The sequence below is a fragment of the Atractosteus spatula genome, chromosome 5 (assembly GCF_055471065.1).
Source record: "Atractosteus spatula isolate fAtrSpa1 chromosome 5, fAtrSpa1.hap1, whole genome shotgun sequence".
Lineage (NCBI taxonomy): Eukaryota > Metazoa > Chordata > Actinopteri > Semionotiformes > Lepisosteidae > Atractosteus > Atractosteus spatula.
This window is the reverse complement of record NC_142710.1, coordinates 55,727,762-55,750,500: the sequence shown is the minus strand read 5'-3', so window position 1 is coordinate 55,750,500 and position 22,739 is coordinate 55,727,762. Positions and strand designations below refer to the sequence as shown.

At 41.9% G+C, this 22,739-nt stretch overlaps 2 protein-coding genes across 5 annotated transcripts; one reads left to right on the top strand and one right to left on the bottom strand.

The window, feature by feature from the left end:
• The first annotated feature begins 356 nt into the window (after positions 1–356).
• On the top strand, positions 357–12,662 carry xpc (xeroderma pigmentosum, complementation group C). 2 transcript variants are annotated; one of them, XM_088916531.1, is made up of 17 exons: positions 357–700; positions 1,202–1,406; positions 1,725–1,855; positions 2,713–2,824; positions 3,226–3,310; positions 3,641–3,798; positions 4,451–4,571; positions 5,798–5,887; positions 6,720–7,338; positions 7,471–7,631; positions 8,024–8,184; positions 8,707–8,788; positions 9,467–9,601; positions 10,195–10,364; positions 10,771–10,864; positions 11,388–11,477; positions 11,856–12,662. In XM_088916531.1, exons 1-17 carry the CDS (start codon positions 532–534, stop codon positions 12,066–12,068), a joined length of 2,796 nt encoding a protein of 931 aa, XP_088772657.1. In that variant the 5' UTR covers positions 357–531; the 3' UTR covers positions 12,069–12,662. The 2 variants fall into 2 exon arrangements, with proteins under 2 accessions (XP_088772657.1, XP_088772656.1); XM_088916530.1 differs by having other exon boundaries at positions 6,720–7,631.
• Positions 12,663–13,336: 674 nt separating this feature from the next.
• Positions 13,337–22,032, bottom strand: tmem43 (transmembrane protein 43). 3 transcript variants are annotated; one of them, XM_088916526.1, is made up of 12 exons: positions 21,771–22,032; positions 20,898–21,050; positions 20,338–20,472; positions 19,342–19,436; positions 18,264–18,313; positions 17,120–17,189; positions 16,507–16,577; positions 15,822–15,943; positions 15,136–15,210; positions 14,586–14,687; positions 14,074–14,191; positions 13,337–13,899 (listed from the first exon to the last, which is right to left on the bottom strand). In XM_088916526.1, the coding sequence occupies exons 1-12, from the start codon at positions 21,783–21,785 to the stop codon at positions 13,697–13,699; spliced, it is 1,209 nt and encodes a 402-aa protein (XP_088772652.1). In that variant the 5' UTR covers positions 21,786–22,032; the 3' UTR covers positions 13,337–13,696. The 3 variants fall into 3 exon arrangements, with proteins under 3 accessions (XP_088772652.1, XP_088772653.1, XP_088772655.1); XM_088916527.1 differs by having other exon boundaries at positions 20,898–21,047; positions 21,771–22,028; XM_088916529.1 differs by lacking the exon at positions 20,338–20,472 and having other exon boundaries at positions 21,771–21,920.
• Between the last annotated feature and the right edge of the window lie 707 nt (positions 22,033–22,739).

Below are 22,739 nucleotides of genomic sequence, written 5' to 3'. Positions count from 1 at the left end.
CACACACGTGCAGTTTCGGTTTACAGCCTGGGCTGATGACGGAAAGTAAATCTATGCACATGCAAAAGGACTCATTTGAGTAACTCTGCAAATATACTGTATATTACACGAAGGGGTCTTTCGGAAAGAATTGGCGGAAATTATGATAATGTATCTTTCGCTCATTCATGTTTTTGCATTGCATAAACTGAATATCATTGTCCAGGTAAGCAAAAACATCGAAGAAATATCATTCCATGTAAACATGTATATTCAAGTCAGGTTTCAACCAGGTGTAGCTAACAACACTCAGCTACATCAGCACCCCGATGGCGGACATGTTATTGCCGGAAGTAGACGTTTGACGTCACTTCTGAAACTGGTCTGCAGAGAGAATAACAAATGATACGGAGAATGTTATGAAAGCTTCAGGCATTGTACAACAAGAGTCTGGGGGAACTTCCTGCAAAATGAAAGAGGTTACATAAGTTAAACTTTATGGAGTGTGCGCACGGTGGAAACCGAAGTTCATTCGAGTAACGTCAGTCGTGCATGTTTCTATTTGTGTTGCAACTAAAGTTCCTGCAGCCTGTTACGAGCATGGCCAACAAGCGAAAAGGGTCAGTTGATGCCTCCGCAAAAAAAGATAGCAAGAAATGTAAGCAGGTCACAAAGGGGAAAGAGCAAGAGACTGTTAAAAAATCAGCAAAAAAGATTACAGGTAAGTTAGCATGGTAGTGATTCTTCTGTGCTATTCTGTAATCTATTGTGCATACCGGTAACGTTTTACATATATAAAAAATGCATGTACAGTTGATTTTGTTAAAACAATCGTGTGTATCTCGGTATCTTGAATTAAAATCAGTTTTTTTTTGTTTCTAATCAGTGAGTTTGAACAGCGGCTATTGTTTTTGTTCGTCATGAAACTGATAATTAACATTAACGTAAATAACATGGCCAGGAATTGTAGTAATATAAAATACAATATGCGGTTTCCGTGGAGTCCGAAAATATACCGTTGAGATGTTTGCAGCACATCCTGCAGGTGGTGGGGTTTTGATGTTTTAAAATGTTTTGCGTTGCAGAAGCAACCCCCCTTGACCTAAATGCAAATATAAGCACTCTTCTCATTCATGACTTCAGATTATGAAAACGTGGGTACGCGACCAGTTACGTGTAGTACCACAGACCTGGGTTTTACACAACTCTTCTTTTGATTCAGAGGATGGGCGCCCTAAAGGTGATGCTCCGAAGGCAGTAGCCGCAAAGAAAAGCGCGACCAACTGTAAAAAAGTGCCTGGGGCTGCTGCTAAAACTTCAAAAGGGACGAGTAAACGGCACAGAGCGACCAAGGGAGTCAAAGAGGAGGTCAAAGAAGAGCCTGCACATATAAAAGAAGAAGATGACGAAGATGATGAAAAAAATCGGTAAAAGTCCGAGTTGCTCAGTATCTCTCAACAGGGAGTAGTTCCCAGTTGACATTTTAATGACTCTTGGCATACAGCTATGAGAATGGAATGGTGGCTTGTTAACACTCCTGAGGTTTGTCATCTTGGAGGAGGAGTGCCTAGCTTTTCAGTCTACTGCAAACAAGCCATACTATTCAAGCTGGGTGTACAGAATGAGGAGTAGAAGTGCTGTCTGCCAGTCTTTAAAATCTCTTTAAGACACACCCACAGTGCTTGGCCGCGTGAAGGAGTGGTCTGGGATATGACTGATATGATCCGACTTGTCCCGGCGAGCAGGCACGTGCAGCCCAGACAGGAGGAAGGCAGCAGTCAGGCTGGCCAGGGCCGTGAGGGAGCCGCGGTGGTGGTGAAGAAAGAGGAGACGGACGAAGAGGAGGAGAGTGATGAGGACTGGGAAGATGTTGAAGGTAAGCCAAGCAGCATGTGTTTTTTATTTTTTTATTTTTTTTTTATTTTTAAGTGGATTAACGTGTACAGGGAAGCTCTGAGGGTTGCCAAGGAGTAGGTATAATAAAGGATATATACTGTAAAGGGACAAGTAAAGGTTTATTTCATGCTGAAAAGAGAAGAAAAGAAAGAACGTTTCAGCCTTCATTGGGATATGACACCTGAAGAAGGCTCCACAAAAGAAACAACGTTGTGTTTCCTTTCTTCTTTTTTCAGCATGGAATGAACATTTACTTGTTCCTTTGCAGCCTATACATGCTGACACAGCTACCTACATGATATACTGTAGTCTTCAATGGAGACTATGAGGCAGTGTATATTATTTGGTTTGAAGTGTTAAAGTCATTGCTTATGTGTATCTAGGTCTTATAAGAGCGCCTATAATTTCTGCAAACCTCAGAATGACAATGTCATGCTTGAAAATCTAATGTTAGACTTTATTTTGCAGTGCATATACAGTATGGAAAGATTTCATTTCTTTCCTGAATGAGCTTCTCCTGAATTCTTGCAAACAGGTTTTGCGGGTCTGTTGGAACCTGTGGGATATTTGAAATAATTGAAGACGTCACTTCTGAAACTGGTCACTTCTGAAACAGGTTTCTGGCCTTAATGGGATACACAACTTTTATCTCTGTTATATTTTAAATGGAAACAATTCTAACCAAATTTTTTGGATCAGCTCATTTTGAGTAAAATTTAGTACAGACAATCTCTACATTACCTGTAAGGAGACCCTTAACCATAAGTGATGACTCCTTGTGTAAGTCTGTAGCAATTTCCAGGCTGAAGTCCTTGTTTCTCTGAACTGTCTTCACAGAACTCAATGAGCCTATGTGTTCTTCCCTGGGCCCCTCAGAGCCAGCTCTGCCCTCTCAGCCTGTGGAGATAGAGATTGAAACCCCTGAGCAAGCCAAGAAGAGACAGAGAAGGCAAGCAGCAGAGCCTGTTACAACTCCAGAGCTGCATGGACAAACATTTATACAGCACTACCCTCAATTACACAACAGTAATAAAAGTGGGCCACAAAATGTACAGACAACTTAACACTTTCAATACAAATTGCAGGCAGCACTTACTGTATGTAATCTTGGTGAAAAATATTTGATTTGGCCTCTTTGGAAATAAGTTGGCATGGAGAAGGGGAAGTTGGTTACTGGCACACCTGGACCATCTTTCTGAATGATGCTTTCACAATCATTGATTGTACAATAAATTACAATTACAAATGTAATTAATCACTTGTTGTAAAGTTATTCTATTTCTGTGTATATGCATTGCTGTGTCCCTGTAAGTTGATGTGTAAGTGACAGGTGTGGTGCTGCATTGGCAGGGAGAGAAGAAAGGCAGAGTTTGAGACGTACCTTCGCCGGATGATGAACCGCTTCACCAAGGATGTGCTCACAGATACCCATAAAGTACGGGCTCACCCATTGTCCAGCTGTCAGTAGAAGCCTAGCAGTGCTCCGGGGTTCAGAGGTTGTGGCAGGGAACCCTGATCACAATCCCTGAAGATAACGGTGATTCAACATATTTAACAGCTCTAAAAATAAGTTTGACGTACAGTATTTGGGCTCAGTAATTTCCCTGTTTCTGGGCTGCAAGTTTAATTCAGAACTTGAGTCTAAAGAAGTTGCATAATATTTAATTGGCTTCTTTCCTGAGACGTACGCAAACGTTTAAATGCTTGTACAAGAGGAGTGAAAATCCTGTTTTCTTTTAAGCATTTTACTTTTTATCTCCTAAAGGTTCACCTCCTGTGTCTGTTGGCCAACGGTTTCTTTCGGAACAGAGTGTGCAGCGAACCTGACCTGCAGGCTATTGCTCTGTCAGTGGTGCCCAATCACTTCACCCGAGTGACCCCGGAGAAGGCTGATGTCATGTTCCTCTCCAATCTGGTCAAGTGGTAAGGCACGGCTCAGTAAGGAGACTCATATCTGGGCTCTTTGACAGTCATGGATGGAGTAACTTTATTTCTGCACAGGACGATTTCAAGCCAGCCTTTGCCAAAGTAAGAGCCGTAAGGTTGAAGAGGGCAGCGTTGTGGCCTTACCACAGCAGCTCCTGTGTGACTTTGTAATGCAGATGTGGCTGGTTTATTATTAATCGCTGACCATGTACATCCAAACAACATGATGATTCACAGAATACTGCTGGGGTTGAATTGGCTTGAGCAAACCAAGATCATCTTTAGCTGGATATTGCAAATTGCAAAATCTTGACAGTTGGACGCCCTTGAATCTGGCTGTGTTAAAGTCAAGAGTGCTTGGCGATGTGAAAAACAATGCGTTGCTCTCACAGTACATTTTCAGTGAAAAGAGATTCCCAGATAGGCCTGTACAAGGGTCATAGCCGCATCGCAAAACTAACAGCTTATCGTTTCAAACAGAGAAGTTAAAAATAACCAAAAACTGGTCAATTCAAATTAGAATGACAAAGCTGAAATGCTGCAGCAAGTTTCATTAATAAAAGCATTGAGTTTTATACTGAATTCATGCTGTTCTGGGCCTTTTTTCTAGTTTTAATTATGTTTCCTTGTTTCCGTGCCTTCCTTGCAGGTTTACCATGACCTTCACCCTGAACCCAGAGCTGTCAGACGATGACGGTGTGAGTCGACAGGCTACTCTAGAGGGGAGGTTTGGGATGTTCTCTGCCCGGGACCATGAAGAAATGACCCATGTAAGCATTGCGCACTGTTACAGTCAACGTACTACAGACATGCTAATTTGAAAGGTTTTAACAGCAGATGTTTATACAAATGTACTCTAAAATCTAAAACCTTACAGATTAAAACCCACCTTTTATTGTTATTATTAATGGGCAACAAGGTGGAGCAGTGGTTAGCATTGCTACCTCACAGTGCTGGGACCAGGAGTTCAATTCCTGGGGTGTTTTCTGCGTGGAGTTGTTCTCCTCAGGTTTCCTGCCTTGCAGCTGTTGCTTGCTGGGTTAGGTTCCAGGTCCCCTGTGACTCTGTTTTGGATAAAGCAGTTATAAAATAGATTATTATTGTCTTTTTTGGCTGGTGCTTTTATCCAAAGCGACTTACATTTGTACCCATTTGCACACGTGGGCATTTTACTGGAGATCTGGACAGTAGCATTGTCCCAACAGGGATTTGAACTTTCCAGCTCAAAGTCTAGAGACTCTGCTTTAACCACTCCACAATGCTGCTAGTGATTGCAGTATTCCAGTATTGTTAGTGGACTTCTAAATGAAAACCTGAAGGTTTTGTTTGTATCAAACTTTATTCATATTTAAGATAAACTAATAATGTTTTCTCTGTGTAAAGTAAGATGCATAAGATGGTAAAAAGAGAGGAGGCCCCTTGGCCCACTTAGCTTTTTCATTGCTAATAGCTCAATTGTTGCAAGGATCACTCATCCACCAGTTTCTTGAAAGAAAGGAATAGGGTTCAGAAATTGACAAGATGGCTGCTCAGCTTGTTCCAGGCTCCAGTAACTGTGTGGAAAAAGAGGGCTTCTTATTTTCCATCTTTATATGGAAAATAAATAGTTTCAATTTGTGTCCTGCTAATCGTGTTTTTCCTGTTGAATCTGAAGTAATTGAGAATAGAAGTCCAGCTTGTGCACACTGGGTTTGATAATAAAAGGGTAAGGATCTTTGAGGTTGAAAAAGCAGAAAGGAGAATGTTAGAAATATTGTAACCTCAAGGATAGATTTGGTGGCATGGGGTAAAATTACTTTTCAGTTTATTCACAAACTTACTGTCTTGCTCCGTTTTTTTCAAAGATATAAAGTGCTTTTCCAGTTTTACAACAAAGATAATGGTAGCTTAAGCTTTTGGAGATTTAAGCTTGTGCTTTTTATTATAATAGATTCAAGCAAGGAAAATGTATATATGCATACAGTATTTAGGTATATTTTCCCGTTTTTGTTCCCAGCTGTTCCTAATCATTCTACGGGCGTTGCAGTTCTTCTGCCGTCTCGTGCTTTCGCTCCAGCCCATTCCACTGAAGGGACCCCCAAACAAGGTATCCCCGCTTGTCAGACTGAAGCCTACAACTTCCGCCTGCGTCTCTCTGAGCTGAATCCCCCCACAGGGTTGTGTGTCTTGTTCTGTACTAGGGGACAGAAGGCAGAGAGAGCTCATACTTAACTCCTGCCCTGCAGATGATTTGGTTGCAGTTGTACCCAAGATATTACCATCATTACATATTAATGCAGTGATATATGTTAAAGATAAATTACTGTTAATTTGTCCTGACCAGCATCACTAGTGTATTTGTCTGTAATACACTGTAATACATAAATCTGTTGCCCATTTTATTTCAAATTAAAATTATATTGGTTTCAACAGGGTGTAAATAATGTTTATTTTTACATATCATTAATTGTTCTTAATTTAAGTCATTCATGGGCAAAATCCTAATTAGCTGTAACATGCTGATACCATATTGGCGCAGTGGTTAGCATTGCTGCCTCACGGCATTTGGGTCCTGGATTCAGTTCCTGGGGTGCTACCTGAGTGGTGTGTATACAGTATGTTCTCCCTGTATTTGGGTGGGTTTTCTCTGGGTTTTCCAGTTTCCTCCCACAGTCCAAAGACATATTGGTAGGTTAATTGGTTTCTGAGAAATTTGACTTGCTTTTGTGAGTTGTGAGTGCACTGCATTTGACTGGCGTCCCGTCCTGGGTGTATTCTGCCTTGTGCCCATTGCTTGTCAGGATAGGCTTCAGTTCCCCTGAATTGTATGAAGCAGTTTGAAAATGTATAAATGGATGAATGTAACATGCTTGGCAAATATCAGGACCGATGATTTGAAGTTCTGTCTGTCAGTGATATGACTTGAATCTGTGTTCCAGAGTAAGTCTAAGACTTCAAGCAGCACTTCTCAGGAGAGCCCTCCATCAGCTGGGAAAACCAAGTCTTCTGGGAAGAGTCTGGCAGAAAAGGCTGGGAAAACGGAGCAGGAAGTGGAATCCATATGTGATGATGAGAACAACAACAGCAGTATCGGCAAGGCAGAGAGTCGCATTGCTGGGGCAAAGAGACCAGTCAGTCAGAAGGCCAGGTCTGGCAAAGGGGCAAAGAAACTGAAACCAGAAGAAGATGCTGGTAGCAGCTGTAGTGAAAAGCAAGGGGTGAAAAAGGAAGCGTCGCAGAAGCCCAAGAATGAACGTCGGAGGAAGGTGGCCTCCAAAATCAACTACAAGGAGGACAGCGAGGATGAGGACGACAGCGCCTCGGAATTCGAGCTCTCGAGCGATGCAGAGAGCAGTTACTCTGAAGGTGAAGAGCATGGAAGGAGGAGGAGCTCAACAGGCAAACGACAAGTGCCACGGTCTCGGACAAAGATCAGCCAGGCCGGGAGAAACAAAAGTCGGGCAGGGAAAGCTGGCAAGAAAGCAACGCAGAAGGAGAAGGAGACTCTGGGCAGCGATAAAGAAGATATCAAAGAGACCGGCCAGACTGGCATCAAAGGTACAGACCAGTGGCTGGAGGTGTACCTCGAGGAATCTGGAAAGTGGGTTTGTGTAGACTGCGTGAGGCCTGCTGTGGCCCTGCCGCAGCTCTGTTACAAACAGGCCACCAAACCTGTAACGTATGTCGTAGGGATTGACAACGATGGCTTTGTCAAAGACCTCACCAAGAGGTATGACCCCACATGGATGACCTCCACCAGGAAACGCAGAGTGGATGAGGAATGGTGGGAGGAAACCCTGCAGAGCTATAAGAGCCCTTTCACCGAGAGGGATGAGAAAGAGGATATGGAGGTATGTCTCTGAAGAGGTCACATGAGACTATAGAGCAAAGTGTTACTAAAGAAAAACTCTTGTTTTTTTAGATAATTGTGACCTTTCCATTATCAAAACCTGTTTTCTTATAAGAGTCAAACTTTTACAAATTAGAGCAGTCAACTGAATTAAATGTCTTTCTTGCCTGGAAGACATATCTAGTTATTGTGGAATTGGATGGCAAGCCTATGATAACCTTTCTCCAAAAATGACTGAGGTAGTATCGATACCTACCTTTCTCACAACACAGGTTGCCGTACAGGCAGAATCTTATCCAAATATTAGGAATACATGTTTATCATAAGATTAGGCTGTTCTGCGTTGGTGGTGCTGGGTTTCTGTGAAGTCATGTACCTGCTGTCTGTTACCAGCTTCAGGCCAAGCTCTTGGATCAGCCTTTGCCCACTGCGATCTCGGAGTACAAGAGTCACCCCCTTTATGCACTCAAGAGGCACCTGCTGAAGTACGAAGCCCTTTACCCGCCCACTGCTGCTATTCTAGGGTACTGCCGAGGGGAGGCAGTGTACTCCAGGTAAGGCCACAGCTGGCTTGTTGTTTTTACTGAACGTGTTAATATCCTTGGGCAGCACAGTGGCCCAGGGCCCAGTTCCCAAGGTGCTGTCTGTGTGGAGTTTGTATGTTCTCCCCGTGTTTGCGTGGGGTTCTGCCGGGTGGATGCTTTGGTTTTGTCCCACAGTCCAAAGTCATGCTGGTAGGTTAATGGGCTTCTGGGAAAATTGGCCCTGGTGTGAGTGTGTTCTTGTTTGTATCTGTGTGCGCCCTGCCAAGGACTGGAGTCCCATCCAGGGTGTATCCTGCCATTCTCCTGTGTCTTGCCGGGTTAGGCTCCAGCTTCCCCATGACTCTGAAATGGTTAAAGCAGTCAGGAAACGGATGGATGTTAATGTTCTTCTTATGTCTTCCGATTAACCCAAACTTTAACATCCAGTGGGAAAAAGAAACTTGGGTGTTACAAGCGTGTGGGCCTGTGCAGTCTTTATCTGTGCTGCTGGTGGACAGAGCTGGCCGGCGTCAGGCCTGTGTGTCTTTGCAGGGACTGCGTGCACACGCTGCACTCCAGAGACACCTGGCTGAAGGAGGCGCGGGTGGTGCGACTTGGGGAGGTGCCCTACAAGGTACAGTTGCTTCTGACCATCTCTGATGAAAGAGCAAACCCTGCTTATTCTGCCTATAAAGGCCCTCATTCACTAAAGGGTTATTAATATGTGTTGTCTGCCAAGGGTTCAAGGCAGTGTCCAATGAATAATCCTTTCTGGTGTAGAATTTTTATTTTGCAATAGGAGTGTTTTCTTGATGTTTAGTGGTTAAAAACAAAATTGTGAAGCCCTGGTTACACTACTTTCTGAGCAGCTGTCACAGTTGTCCTCACTGGAGGCTGGCAGTGGGTGCATTTTCAGTGTGGTGGTAGGATGTTAATTACACATTTATCACATATTATTAATAGTGTGTCTTTATCTTAGAGATAATATACTCTACAACAGAGGGTACAGTTTTCTGCACCATGTGGCAATAATGGACTTTCACTGCCCTATTGAAAACAAGGATCTTGGACTTAATTTGTTGAAATATTTTAAATTTTTGACACATATATGTTTTGTGAGATTTTGTACCTACCATAATCCATGTTTGATCTAAGAAAAAAAAAATTTAATAGAAAACCTTAAGTAGTCACTACCCTAGCATGTTTTGAGCTCATTCTTTCGACATCACATCTCTGTTCTTTAATTTGACGCCATGGTCAATGCGAACTTTAACCTCTCTCTTCCTGCGCTCCGCACCAATCCCACGTTCAGATGGTGAAGGGGTTTTCGAATCGTGCTCGCAAGGCCCGGCTCCTGGAAGCCGAGAACCGTAACAAGGATGACCTCCCGCTGTTTGGCCACTGGCAGACCGAAGAGTATCAGCCACCGGTGGCTGTGGATGGCAAGGTACTGACCACTCTTTGCCCAGTGGTCATCACTCCCCAACAGCTCTTTATACTACCTCCCAGTGCCATGGAGAACCATGAGGTGCCTGTCATAACCTTTCTCCAGAAATGATTGAGGCATTTCCGATACCTACCTTGCTTACAACACAGGTTGCAGTGCAGGCAGAATCTTATCCATCTATTAGAAATACATGTTTATCATAAGATGAGCTGTTCTATGTTGGTGGTACTGGGTTTCTGTGAAGTCATGTACCCGCTGCTGTGCTGCCTGCTGATACTAGCTTCAGGCCAAGCTCTTGGATCAGCCTTTGCCCACTGCGATCGCGGAGTACAAGAGTCGCACTCTTTATGCATTCAAGAGGCACCTGCTGAAGTACAAAGTCCATTGCCCGCCCACTGCTCCCTTCTGAGTACTAAATAATAATAAAACACATAATAAAAAATAATTTAAAAAATGATAGAAAAACACCAATCTGCTGTACCATTTTATTCAGATATATAATTCAACCTTTTTTGGAATATTCTCTTCCGAGCAAGTTACTTCTGGATTTACGTCTTCACGGCTGTCCCGCGTTCTGTGCTGTTTCCCCCCAGGTCCCACGCAATGAATATGGCAATGTGTACCTCTTCAGGCCCTGCATGCTGCCCATCGGCTGTGTCCACCTGCAGGTCCCCAACCTGCACCGCGTCGCCAGGAAACTGAACATCGACTGCGCCCCCGCTGTCACCGGCTTCGACTTTCATTGCGGGTTCTCACACCCCGTGTAAGAGCTCTCACTGCAACCCATACAATCGCATCCAGGAAAGCTCAAAATCACAGATTTGTCTTATGCGGTACTATCCTTCCTAGTACTAGGGGTGATCAGTGTATCGCCAGAGCATAAAATCTCTCAATCTTGAAAGACATTGTAGTAGATGTCTGCTGTTGCTGGTAAGGTATCTAGAAATGTTTTGTTAGATAACTATCCTGATAAAAATCTCTTGTGCCTTGTTCTCCGCATAATTGAGACTGTTGAAATCTTGAGACCTGATTGAGATTTTGAAGTATTAATTTTGATATTTTTGAACACTTGTGACTGAAACCCATTAGCAAGATCTTTTTCAGATCACACTCTCTGTGGTTTGATTTGCCAAATCTGCTGGAACTGTGTTTGTGTTGCTCTCCAACAGGATTGAGGGCTACGTGGCATGTGAGGAGTACAAAGAGGTGCTTCTGGCAGCCTGGGAGAATGAGCAGGCAGAGATAGAGAAGAAAGAGAAAGAGGTACTTCATTCTACCTGCCTTCCCATTTCCATTGTGCAGTAAGGAAAGGAGTAACCTAAGTTCTAAAGACTAGTTAGGAAGCCAGTGGAGGACATCTGTGGGAGAGGCATTGGAGAGCTTGTATAGCAGTAAGAGATTTTCTGCCAAACAGCTGCTATAGAAGATATATACATATTCATTTGTATGTGGAAGGCAACAACGATCTTTGTTTTTGAATATGGTTCTAAGTATTGACACCCTTTACTGGGGACTGATTAATTGCTGCAAGCAGCAGTGACCTGTGCTACCTGCAGCGGTTAATCAGTTGCTGCAATATGCAATATTAACATATGCAAAGCATATGAAAGGTCCCATGACTTCAGCTGCAATGTGTATGAAAGGTCACGTGACCTCTGCTACAATGCGGCATTTTCCAATCAATTGATTGTTCTCACAAGTGCTTTTTGACATTAAGCCTGAGCTGGTTCATTGTGCGTACAGGGTGGTCTTGGCTCACGCTAGTGCTGCTGGTTTTCATTTTCAGAAACGAGAGAAGAGAGTGCTCAGCAACTGGACGCTGCTGGTGAAGGGCCTGCTAATAAGAGAGCGTCTGAAGCGCCGCTATGGAAAGCAGGTAGTCTTCCTCTTCATGACCTTCAACACGAGGCATGTAGTGAGGACTTGACTCTCTCTCTGTAGGCGCCCTGAGTCGCCAGTTGTGTGTTTATAACTCAGTCCAAACATCCCAGTGCATTGCCATGCAATCCATAGTGCAGTTAAAGAAAAAACCTTCAGTTTTTACCCTGAAGAAGCCAGAATGTGCTACTCTCTAGTGCTGTCTTCTGCCACACTCAGTACCTGTACCAAGAATAAGGGTGTAGTACAAGAAAGGGCTGTGTTCTTGAAACATAGTAGTCACCTTACTTAATGCTTCAGCATTAAAATTCAAAGACCATGTTTAATGATCAGAGTGACTTGGCCCTGACCACACATCCATCTGGTTCCGTTTCAGAGCGTTGCAGAGGCTCAGCCAGGAGAGGCGAACGTGGAAGGGGATGGGTTCTCCTCTGAGGAAGAAGAAGCTGGCTCCCAGACAGCAGCCACTGACCTGACCGGCTCTTGGCCACAGAACAGGCAGGCGGGCCAGGAGGACATTGTTGTCAGGAAATCCAAGCGTGAGAGGAGAGGCCAACAGAAACACCTCTTCCCCTTTGAAAAGATCTGAAAGGCAAGTCTGAGATGTTGCCATTTCTTGAAATGGCCCAGAACACTTGCCACCTTCTGCTAAATGTCTTTTCTAGACTGTGTGAGGCAAGACCTTGCTTCTGGGCCTTGACAAATGTGACCTAAAGAGTAAGCATCTACTGTACAATCCCAGTACAGTGTTACTGGCAACATTTACAGCTGATACCTGCTTTTTAAACAGACGTTTAAACACATTTCATATACAGCAAGGCAAAACAATGTTAATAATTGGTTATTTTAAAGAAAAGTATTATTCAAAGTGGAATCAGTACCATGTTAAAGACAAAACTGCATTTGGTTTAACTCTCAGCTTCATTTGTAAAGCTCAGTTCTGTATAACCAAAGAACAGTTGGTTCTGCAAGTTATTTTACCTCCGCTTTCTTACCTGGGGCTGCTGATATCTGCATTGTTAACAGGTGATAGTAGGCAGTGATGAGCCTGCAGTTGTAGTTACTTTTTTCACTGTTGTTTATGTACCAATTAGAAGTTATGGTCTGTAGATTTATGATTGTGTAATTGAAATTTTACAAAATGAATGTTAATAAATAAACAATATTTTTTTCTAACACCAAACAATTTCAATTTTGAAATTGAAAATGAAGACTTGACAACATTAGACTGCATGGAGTATAATATTTTTACACTTTCTTAGCACTTTTATGGACACTCTACTCAAAGTGCTTTACAGGTAATGGGGGGGTTCCCTCCACCACTATTCTGTAGCCCCCACCTAGATAATGTGACGCCAGCCAAATTGCACCAGTATGCTCACATCACACCAGCTATCAGTGGAATAGTTGGAACCAAACAAAAAAGACATATGCTGTTCTTTATCTAACAGATTCAGTTTGAAAGACATCAAATAATCTCAGATCTTTACAGATCAAGTAATTACAGTAGGTACACCTGAGTCTAATGTCCTGTACCAACATAATGGAGATTCAATTTAAGGCACTTAAGGTATAGAAATGCCATATTTTTACTGCTTTTAACTCTAGTCCTAACTCATCTATCCTTTTAAAAATGTAAGTCAGCTATAACCTATGTTTTTAAACAACTGAATACAAACTAAAAATGTATTTCACTTCGCAATTTAAAAAAAAAGCATTGTAAGTGATAAAAAGTTTCATCTCAAAACATGGCATACATTTTTAATGTTCTATTACTCCCTTACAGCCGGTAAAGAGAAACATGAACCCTTATTAAGTGAAAGACACCCAGACATTAAACACATATTACTTAAGTTCTTTTCATTTATCATGTGAAACTTTACTCTTGCACTTCACAGTGTACTTTAAAAGAATATAAAAATAAAAACATTTGTGGCAGAAGAGCTTCCTTAGAACTACAGAAAAGCTTCTTACCCCACCTGCATGCATCAGATCCATACCTCATAAGCCATAAGCATTAACTCCCCTTGAAGGACTGTTCGTAAAGGCACTAGTCGTACATTCTTTGGCAAGGATAGAGAACATTAACACTTTCTGAACCCAAATTTCCACTTAATATATGTCCATTTAATACATACAAAATTGGCAATTTATCCATGGTCAAAAATATGACCTATACTCATCCCTGGTTCTTGGGTCTCTCATACTCCTCTCCTGTCACTGGATCTTCTTGGGTGGCACTCTGGTGCGGGCAAGGATAACTGGCACAATGGCCAGAGCTGCCAACAGAGTGGCAATTAGGGGGCGGTAAAAGAGCCACCCAGCAGCAATGGTCAGCAGAGACAGTGAGGTAGCCACTGAAAAGGCAAAGAGCTTCAGGCCCAGGCTCACCAGTTCACGAACTAGGGGCAGCCAGTCCACTGTGAAAAGAGACAAGTGTAAGAAATCCAAGTGTCTTTCTTCTTCCCTGCACTACTTATACAGTACAGCTATAAAACTGGTGAAACCATCTGGGTGACAACTAGAATAGCTGTCACAATGATTCAGATAAACCTGTTAGCTGTCATCAGGGGTCTGTGCACTGCCCTACTCACCCAGGGTGTGGAAGATTTGGATTGTCAGACTGATCCCCAAGAACATCAGCAGCCAGCCCGCTACACGCAGAGCCCAGGTCTTCAGTCTGTTGCTTTCCTGTTCCTTCTCAAACACCTCCTGCAAACATCAAGTGAGTCACTTTTAATGGAAGCTCTGTATGTCATGGATATGGAGACAAGTGTTTTTATCTTGTTGCTTTGATTGAAAATTATGTAAACCTTAAAAAGCTAGGAGAGTCTTTGCTAGGCATCTAGGAATACAAACTGAATAATCATTACAAAAAGTGATGAGCAATTTTATTAAGCCAAAACTGCATACAGTGTAATTCCATACATACTTTGCAATAAGCCCTTCACTCTGTGTGACATGATGATATGCTATTGTTGCTGAAGGCTGTAAAATCATTCAAAAATAATAAAAAAATGTTCTTCACTTCACATAGTTCATGATATTGAGGGCTCATGCTCTTAGTTTGGTGATCGGATTGAATGGTATCACAGAGCTAGCAAACCTGTGCAGAAAGCTCCTCAAGGTATAGGATCTCAAGAACATCCCCAGACTTTGTCCGGTAGAAAACCAGCCAGTTGTCCTTTTGACGAGCCACAATACTGACCTGAGCAGGAAGAGACAGCAATAAACATTTCTAATCACTGCAGAAGTAATGATATAAAGAACAAGCATACTCCTATGTCTCGTTCAATTTGACAGTGCACTTGTGACCATAATAAGTTATTTACCATCCTACATAAAAAGGGCGAAACATTTCCATCATCAATCATCCAGGTTAATTTTACTATGCTTTGTAATTCTTAATATTCATGGCCGTTTAATAGAAGCTGGTTATTTAGCATTGAGAGTATTAAATGCTTCTGTCAAGAATTCACATTGCAACAAGCGAAAAAGAGAGAATTTAAACCTGCAATAGTTCAGAAGGGTGAGAGCAGATTGATCAGTTGATCAAACTTATTTTGTAACTCAAGCTGAATAAGGGTGTCTGCTAAACCAATAATGGAATAAAAAATGGCTGAAAATCAACTAATGTATTTAAAGTGATCACCCACCACCTGAGTAGGTCCTGGGTATGTCCCCTCTCCACTCAGTCCAGCGTAGTAGAAGGACACTCTCACATCACCGACCTAGTATACAAACAGAATGCAATCAGTACCACTTTGTCTTGCAGTTCATATATTTGACTTGCTATTGACATACATTATGACTCAGTGAAGGTTTTGCTAAAACATGCCTTAAAATGATTAAAGTTCAAACACTGTCAGTTTTTTTCACCAAGAAGCTTTGGTCCTGGTCTGAAACACTAAGAGACGCTACCAAATGTCAGTCTGGTCCTCTGTGAGCAGATGGAATGGCTGAACATAGGACAAGGCACTTGTTTGTTGAGGGTTTTAAAATATACACAGTCCAGTCCCTTAAAATTCTTCTCATTGGGTCGCCATCAAAGAAGGTTGTGAGGAGACTGATGGTGAGTGGGGATAAAACTGTGCATTGCTCTGGTTCTTCCAGCTATCTTCTATCTGAGGCTTGGGGAATGTTTGGGTTGGGGATAGTGTTGGGCCTCTGTGTCTCACTATTGAGGCCTTCCACTTAAGGATTCCTTCCTAAGATTTTGGCCAGCTAGCATGCTTTTACATTCCAACTGTGCTTTCAAACTTTTTTTTTCCTGAAACGTGCACGACTTTCCATGAAGTCTTATTTACGACCGGCGGAGCGTTCCACTGTTACGAGCACTGGCCTCAGGTCTGCGGGGGTTCTGCGTGTGGTAGAAGTAATCGCCATCTGTGGTCATAAAGAAATCGGGGGGTGGGAGCCCAGCCAGGCTCAGCTTCTTGAAGTTATCAATCTTGTCCACCAAACCTGCATCACAATCAAAACCATGTCATTTGGTCAGAGACAGAAAACGAAATGTTTATTTTTTAACATGAAGACCTTGCCTCAATGTTCTGTGTTGTGGCTATGCAGCAGATACTTCTCTAAACACTTTAATAATGCTTTAAATACACATTACTTACCCTCAGGAAATCTAACATTACGCATATTAAAACAAACTTGGCAGCTCTGGGATTAATTATTTAGGCTTTATTCAGTTTCACTGCCTGCCGGGCATCTGTGTGCTTCCAAAACGGAGATGTTGATTGTATTTTAACTGCACTCCAACTTGTTGTAAACAGTAGCTAGAAAATGACATGGAAAATGTTGTATATTTAAAAAAATAAATAAAATGACTATAGCTTTTTTTACTTAGGGTTTTGCCAGGTAATACCTTATGCTTTACATATTAAGGCCAAGTGTTATTCAATTTTCAATGAATTAAAGGGGTATTTCAGTTTCCACCAGCTCTAAGAATAGATTTCAATTAATGACTGTACAGTTTGTATCCAAGAGGCTCATTTGCAGTTGCCCAAAGCCCAAAGTCTTACTTTTGGAAAGGACAAAGCTCCCCACAGAGACATCTGGGGCCACAACGGTGACAGACTCCACAGCCATGGCACTAAGCAGAAGACAACACAGTCAGCACAGGCTGGGCAAAACCAAGACAGCCTTCACGCACTGTAGCCTGAGCATTCAGAGGCTAGGAACCAAAATCAGTTACCACACATCTGAAGTACAGCCAGCACCTTGTTATTTTCAAGTATTTTCCACATGATCTAATTCAGATTATGCCTCATTATCCAAAACTGTTTATAGTTTTGAGTAGCTTTCCTTTCTGTTTTCACATTATTTGAAATAATAAAGCTCATAACTCAAGATGTAAAGACGATTCAGTTTCTGGTTATTGGAGTAGCAATGTTTGACAATTAATGCTGTTCAGGTTCACCTTATTGGAGGCATAGGCAAAGTGACTCGGTGTTTTTGACATTTCTGTTGACATTACCTCTACATCAATAAATACGTCAGTTGGCCTACAAACCCACTTCTATATAATTTTAGAAATGTGGCTCATGTATTAAGAGGAAGGAGATCAGAAGAAACTGCAAGATACCATTCTGGCAAACACACCAACATAAGTTGAGCATAATCTTCATGTGTTACCTGGGGTTGATATGACCTATCTCTTTATCAAAATTCCTGCTGTTGATCACCTCAGACTTCCACTCCGTATCTACAAAGTGAAAGAGACACAAGTCAAACACAGTGAAGCAATTTCTAGTTTGAGAACCTTAACCAGACTGCACCATACTCTGTAAGCACTTCGAGGATTGAAACATTGCCAATACATTTTTCATGGAAAACGTCGCAGCAGCTTAAAATTCTGTTTTATAGTAGCAGTGCTCCAATCCAATCAGGTTGATCAAGTAAAGTACAGTATTTGTACATGCATATAGATAAGTAACAATTGAGTTTTTGCTTTGTCAACAACATGCTTAAGCTTATTTACCTTTGAAACGGTGAAACAGTCAACTTTTAAAGTGCTTTTGCCAGCTTTGACAGCTTTTAATTGCTTTCTTCATCTGACCAGAGGGCAGCGGTGGGGCAGCAAAGGAACTCTCAGAAGAAAGATTGAGCCCTAGTGCCCAGACTAGCTAGTTAAGCCTGGGTCTAGTTACTAGCTGACTGTGACTAAGACGTCCCAAGTGGAGGTGGCACACAGTTGGCAGACTCCCGTAGTGGGGCAGAAGTGAAGTTAGTCAGCCAGGGTCTTTCTGGCTAGCGGTGATGTCAATATGGGACATGCTACACCTCCAGGCAGCACTATGTCAAACACTTCAGCATGTCAAAGTGACTCTACAAGTGGGCAGGTCTATGCGCCTAGGGAATTTCTCAGAAATCACGCTATTATGACTGCAGCTAGAAAGACTTTCAGTCTGCAGGCTGAAATGATAGAGGAGCAAATATGGCCAAATAACAATTAAATCTAATTATGTGATTTAGTGTGATAAGTTGTGACATAAAAAATGATGTATTAAGGCAGCTATGGAATAAATTGGTAACCAGTATGTTGCTCTACCATTTATCCTTTTTTAAAAATCAGCATGTCATTACAGTTCAGTCTCGGCCAGGCGAGAGTGAAAAGAAGTGTTATTACTGTGCCTACTTGAATTCACTTTACTTGTAAAGTTGTGGAAAGCTTACAAACCTACCTGCAGTGTGTAAAGATCTAACACACTGTGTAAGATCAGTTAGATCTAAAGCCCCATCTAACTGAAAAACAGTGGTTCGCACTGACAGTACTCACTATACGTATATGTTGTTTCAGTCTTCCGTTCGCCACTTTCCTCATAGTCCCTTGGGGGTAAAGGATGAAACAGATTACCGGCTAATGCAGCATTTGTGAAGTGTAATTATTTCAGCTTTCTTTAAACAGTACTACTAATCAACTATACAGTACAGTATATGATTGTTTTAAACTGTTACAGGCTTGACTCGTTAAAGATGCTTGTTTAAAAGAAGAAACTGATCAACAATAAAAAAGAAAATGCCCATTCAAACATTTAGAACTCGACATGTGAATAACTAAGCAAACAACTTCAAATCACCAATTCTGCAAGACAGTGAGAAACACACTATTTTCAGTTTCACATATCTGTACCTCTATCAGACACTGAAATACAGCATGTGGTACATTGAGCCGTGGTATTTGGAGACTATGAAATTTGTTTTGCAGAACATTATTAAAAATGGGTCACTTACTTGAGAACATTTTTGAATTTGATCATGTATTTGTGAGTGTACAGAAAATTCTGATTTCATGTGCATTTTTAAGGTTTGCTAAGGTATATCCCTGAAACTTTGGAGGTTAGCCTTGAATGGACAGGGTTGTGGAGGGGAAAATCCCTTTACAGAAGGTTGATTATTCCAGGTAGGAGTCACAGTGACGAGACACCAATCCCAGAAGCCCAGGGTGCAAACTGGGACTACACCCTGGACAGCATGCCAGCTCACTGCAGGACACACCCAACCAAAGATGTGTAACAAAGATAGAGAGATCTGTTAACCTAGCCTGTTATTTCTTTATGAGCAGGGAGAAAAATGAAGCACCTGGAGGCACCACACAGACACAGGGAGTGAAGGAAAAATATTCTGATGAAACTGGCCAAATTATACTCAGATCTTTTACAAACATTTAATTCATAAAAAGAAAGCACTGATATTCGCACTGTATAAGGACATTAAGCTGTGGGTGGGTGTATTATGATATGTTGGCAAAGTGATCATGCGGTACTGTTCTCCTGTCTTGCACTATGAGAGGCTGTGCTGTTGACACAGTGTCCTGACAACAGTGTGGTGCTGGAGTTGTGCCTTCAGCCTCTCACCGGCTCTCTTGGTACTCCACCCACTGGTACATTTCAACCTCCCGCTTCAGCTTGGCTGCATGGACGCTGATTCTGTAGTTAGGGTCGTTCAAAGGCTGCAACAAGTCACACGTTCCATTCTCAGGACTTAACAGCACTTAGACAGGCAACACACAGGTACAGTCCATGAATGTGGGTCCTAGGTGGAGTCTGAGTACGGTACTCACAAAGGTACAATGCGCAATAGTCTCAGTCGGTGCTTATTTTGGTCAAAAGTCTACCTTTGTGCCACACTTACCCAGATACACTGTATTTTTAAATCTGACCACTCTTTCTCTTACATGTAGCCCAATAAAACTTGACCTTCTTGCTGCCGTATCACCCTGCAACTCACAACTGGCAGCCTACTGAAGCTAAGTAGGTGTGAGCCTGGTCAGTACCTGGATGGGAGACCTCCTGGGGAAAACTAAGGTTCCTGCTGCTAGAGGTGTTAGTGGGTCCAGCAGGGGGCGCTCACCCTGTGGTCTCTGTGGGTCCTAATGCCCCAGTATAGTGACGGGGACACTATACTGTAAAAAGGCACTGTCCTTCGGATGAGACGTAAAACCAAGGTCCTGACTTTCTCTTGTCATTAAAAATCCCAGGGCATTTCTCGAAAAAAGTAGGGGTGTAACCCCAGTGTTGGACCCCTCCTGGACCAATTATGTCATCCTAATAATCCCCATCTATGAATTGGCTTCATTACTCTCTGCTCTCCTCCCCACTGATAGCTGGTGTGTGGTGAGTGAACTGGAGCACTATGGCTGCTGTCGCATCATCCAGGTGGGGCTGCACATTGGTTGTGGTGGAGGAGAGTCCCCATTACATGTAAAACGCTTTGAGTGGAGTGTCCAGAAAAGTGCTATATAAGTGCAAGCAATTATTATAATTATCATTAATGATTAAAAACAGTGTTTTTTTTAATTCAAAGTTTTCCTCTTAGCAGGAGGGTCCTGACAGCTATGCTGCCTACAGTACCTGAGGTGTCCGCAGGGGCCCAGACAGGTGCACCAGCTTCCCATTGTTCTGAGGGTCAACACTATGAATATTGTCCAGAGGCACCACCAGAGACAGGCCCTCATCTAGGGACGCTGCCGTCTTCAGAGCCCTTCCCTGAGCAGAGAGACAATATACTCTTACTGGGCACCTTCAATGTAAAGTTAGCGGCACTTTTTATTTTTCGCAAAGCATTTAAAACCGGTTAAATTACTGTAAGTTAGAATGCAGGGAGCATCCCAGCTGACAGACTCAAAAGGCTTTTGTTATTTCAAATATATTAGACTGTGCCTGAAATACAGCATGGAATTAATCTTCTCAGTCATCACCAATGAAAACCTTTAAAGGGCCGTGTTAGCTAGGGCAGGGTGTAGAAGAATGGACTAGATCTTGTACATTATAAATGTGTCTGTTAAGCCATCTTAAAATGAAAAGACAATAGCATTTCTACTACATGAAACGCAAGTGTCAAAGGGTCTGTTCCTTTAAATGTGGTTGCCCCAGCAGCTCATGCTGCTAACGATTGGTTTGATTTCTGGTACCTCGTTAGTGAAGAGTACATAAAAAGACAGGGCAAACAGCCCAATGCCGATCAGCATTCCTCCAGTTGTCTGGCTCAAGCGTTCGAGGAATCCAGCGTTTCTATGGCTTGTCACTTTCACATGCTGGTCCTTCCTCTGTCCTTGGGAAGGCTGCTGAAATTAATCCCAACATTTAAGCCCACATTCACCTTCGCTAACAAGAGGCAGTCTGCTTATTAGGTCATTTCTATAGCACGGAATTTGTAAGTGTAATGTGTGTCCGTAATACAGTATGTTAAGAGCATGTGAACAGAGCTATCTGAGTGCCCAAACAGAATAAAAAAAAACATTTTTTAGCCAATCTCCTCTAAGATTGAACCTCACACCTTGATAGACTTACTGCATACCTATTAAAACATGTATGAAAAAAAGTCTCTAACCCCGTCCCTATATACCTCCTTCATTCTCCAAAGACCATACCTCACTATTTAGGTGTAATTATTATTAAACATATACTGTACCTTGTGGTTTTAAGATGTGCTTTATAGTTTGTTTAGTGAATTCCCTTACGTTCTGTAACACACTGTAACAACTCTCTTCCATTACTGCCTGGTACAGCTCTGATAACTGAATGGGAAAGTTTACAAACAGCGCATTTTGCAGAAGAAAATTAAATAAGTGCCATACATGTAACCGTTTTACTTGTAAACGATGAAAAGCATTTTCATCGGGTTTTTTTCAAAGGTTAACATTATGGTTTTCGACGCAAGGAAATATGAGCATCAGTATCATAACTTAATCCAATCATTATTCGATTTTCAGTTTCTATTCACAGTGTCTTAAATGTCCGTGCCTTAAACGCACAAGTCTAGGTAAATGAAATAATTCACTTACATTAGCGGCCGACATTGTGTTATCTCCGCCGAGTTATTCAATTTCTAAAAAAAACAGCAAAACGTCCGTATATACGATGGATGTGCGAATAGCACAAAAACTAAATAATTTCGGAGTTTTGTGAATGATCTGTTGGGATTTGCATTCGCTCAAAACAAATTGCTTCCAATTAAACCACCTATTCAAACAAAATCGAAGTTCAAAACCGGAAAAACTTGGACGTTCAGGGTTTAAAATAATTACGTTCCTTCGGAGTCTGCGCGATTGCGAGACCGTCGCCGTTCGCTTTTCCAATTTGTCAACTATTGTGTGCGTTGGCGCAGCGGGGTTTTCTGGGAACTGTAGGCTGTACATGTAACGCATGACCATCCGTTATACGAGTATATCGGTTTTTACTTGTTATGTGGAAATTCAAACATAAATCCAGTGAGTTTTAGCTTTTTCTAAAACTATGCAACCAGATAACGATTAGCCGTGGGTGTTTCGGAACGTACAAGCAGTGCAGAAATAATAGCGTCCTTTTTCAAGTAAATGACTATAATATTATGTTGAAAACATTTTCATATACACCAGCTTTACTAAAGTCAACAGTTAATCTCTGTTACATACTTCCCAAATATGTCTTTGGTTAGGTGAGTAGGTAACTAATTCAGCACTAAATCATGACCCAATAGTACTTGACAATTACTCTTGCATTTATTAAATTAGAATATGTGTGCTGACCTTTTTTCAAATGCAGCTATGTAGCTTACATGTGTTAAAATATAACTGAAAATGTTATTATTTATCATTAAATATCCTAAGTTGCCACAATGAAATCAATTACAAATCAGTCCAAGACTGAATTTATTAATAGATTAATGTGTACAATAATTTAGTACAAATAAATTAGTATAAAAGGTGATACTGTATATTGGAGATGTGAATTAAGGAAACTTAGAATACTATTATCTTTTTTTCTAGTGTACA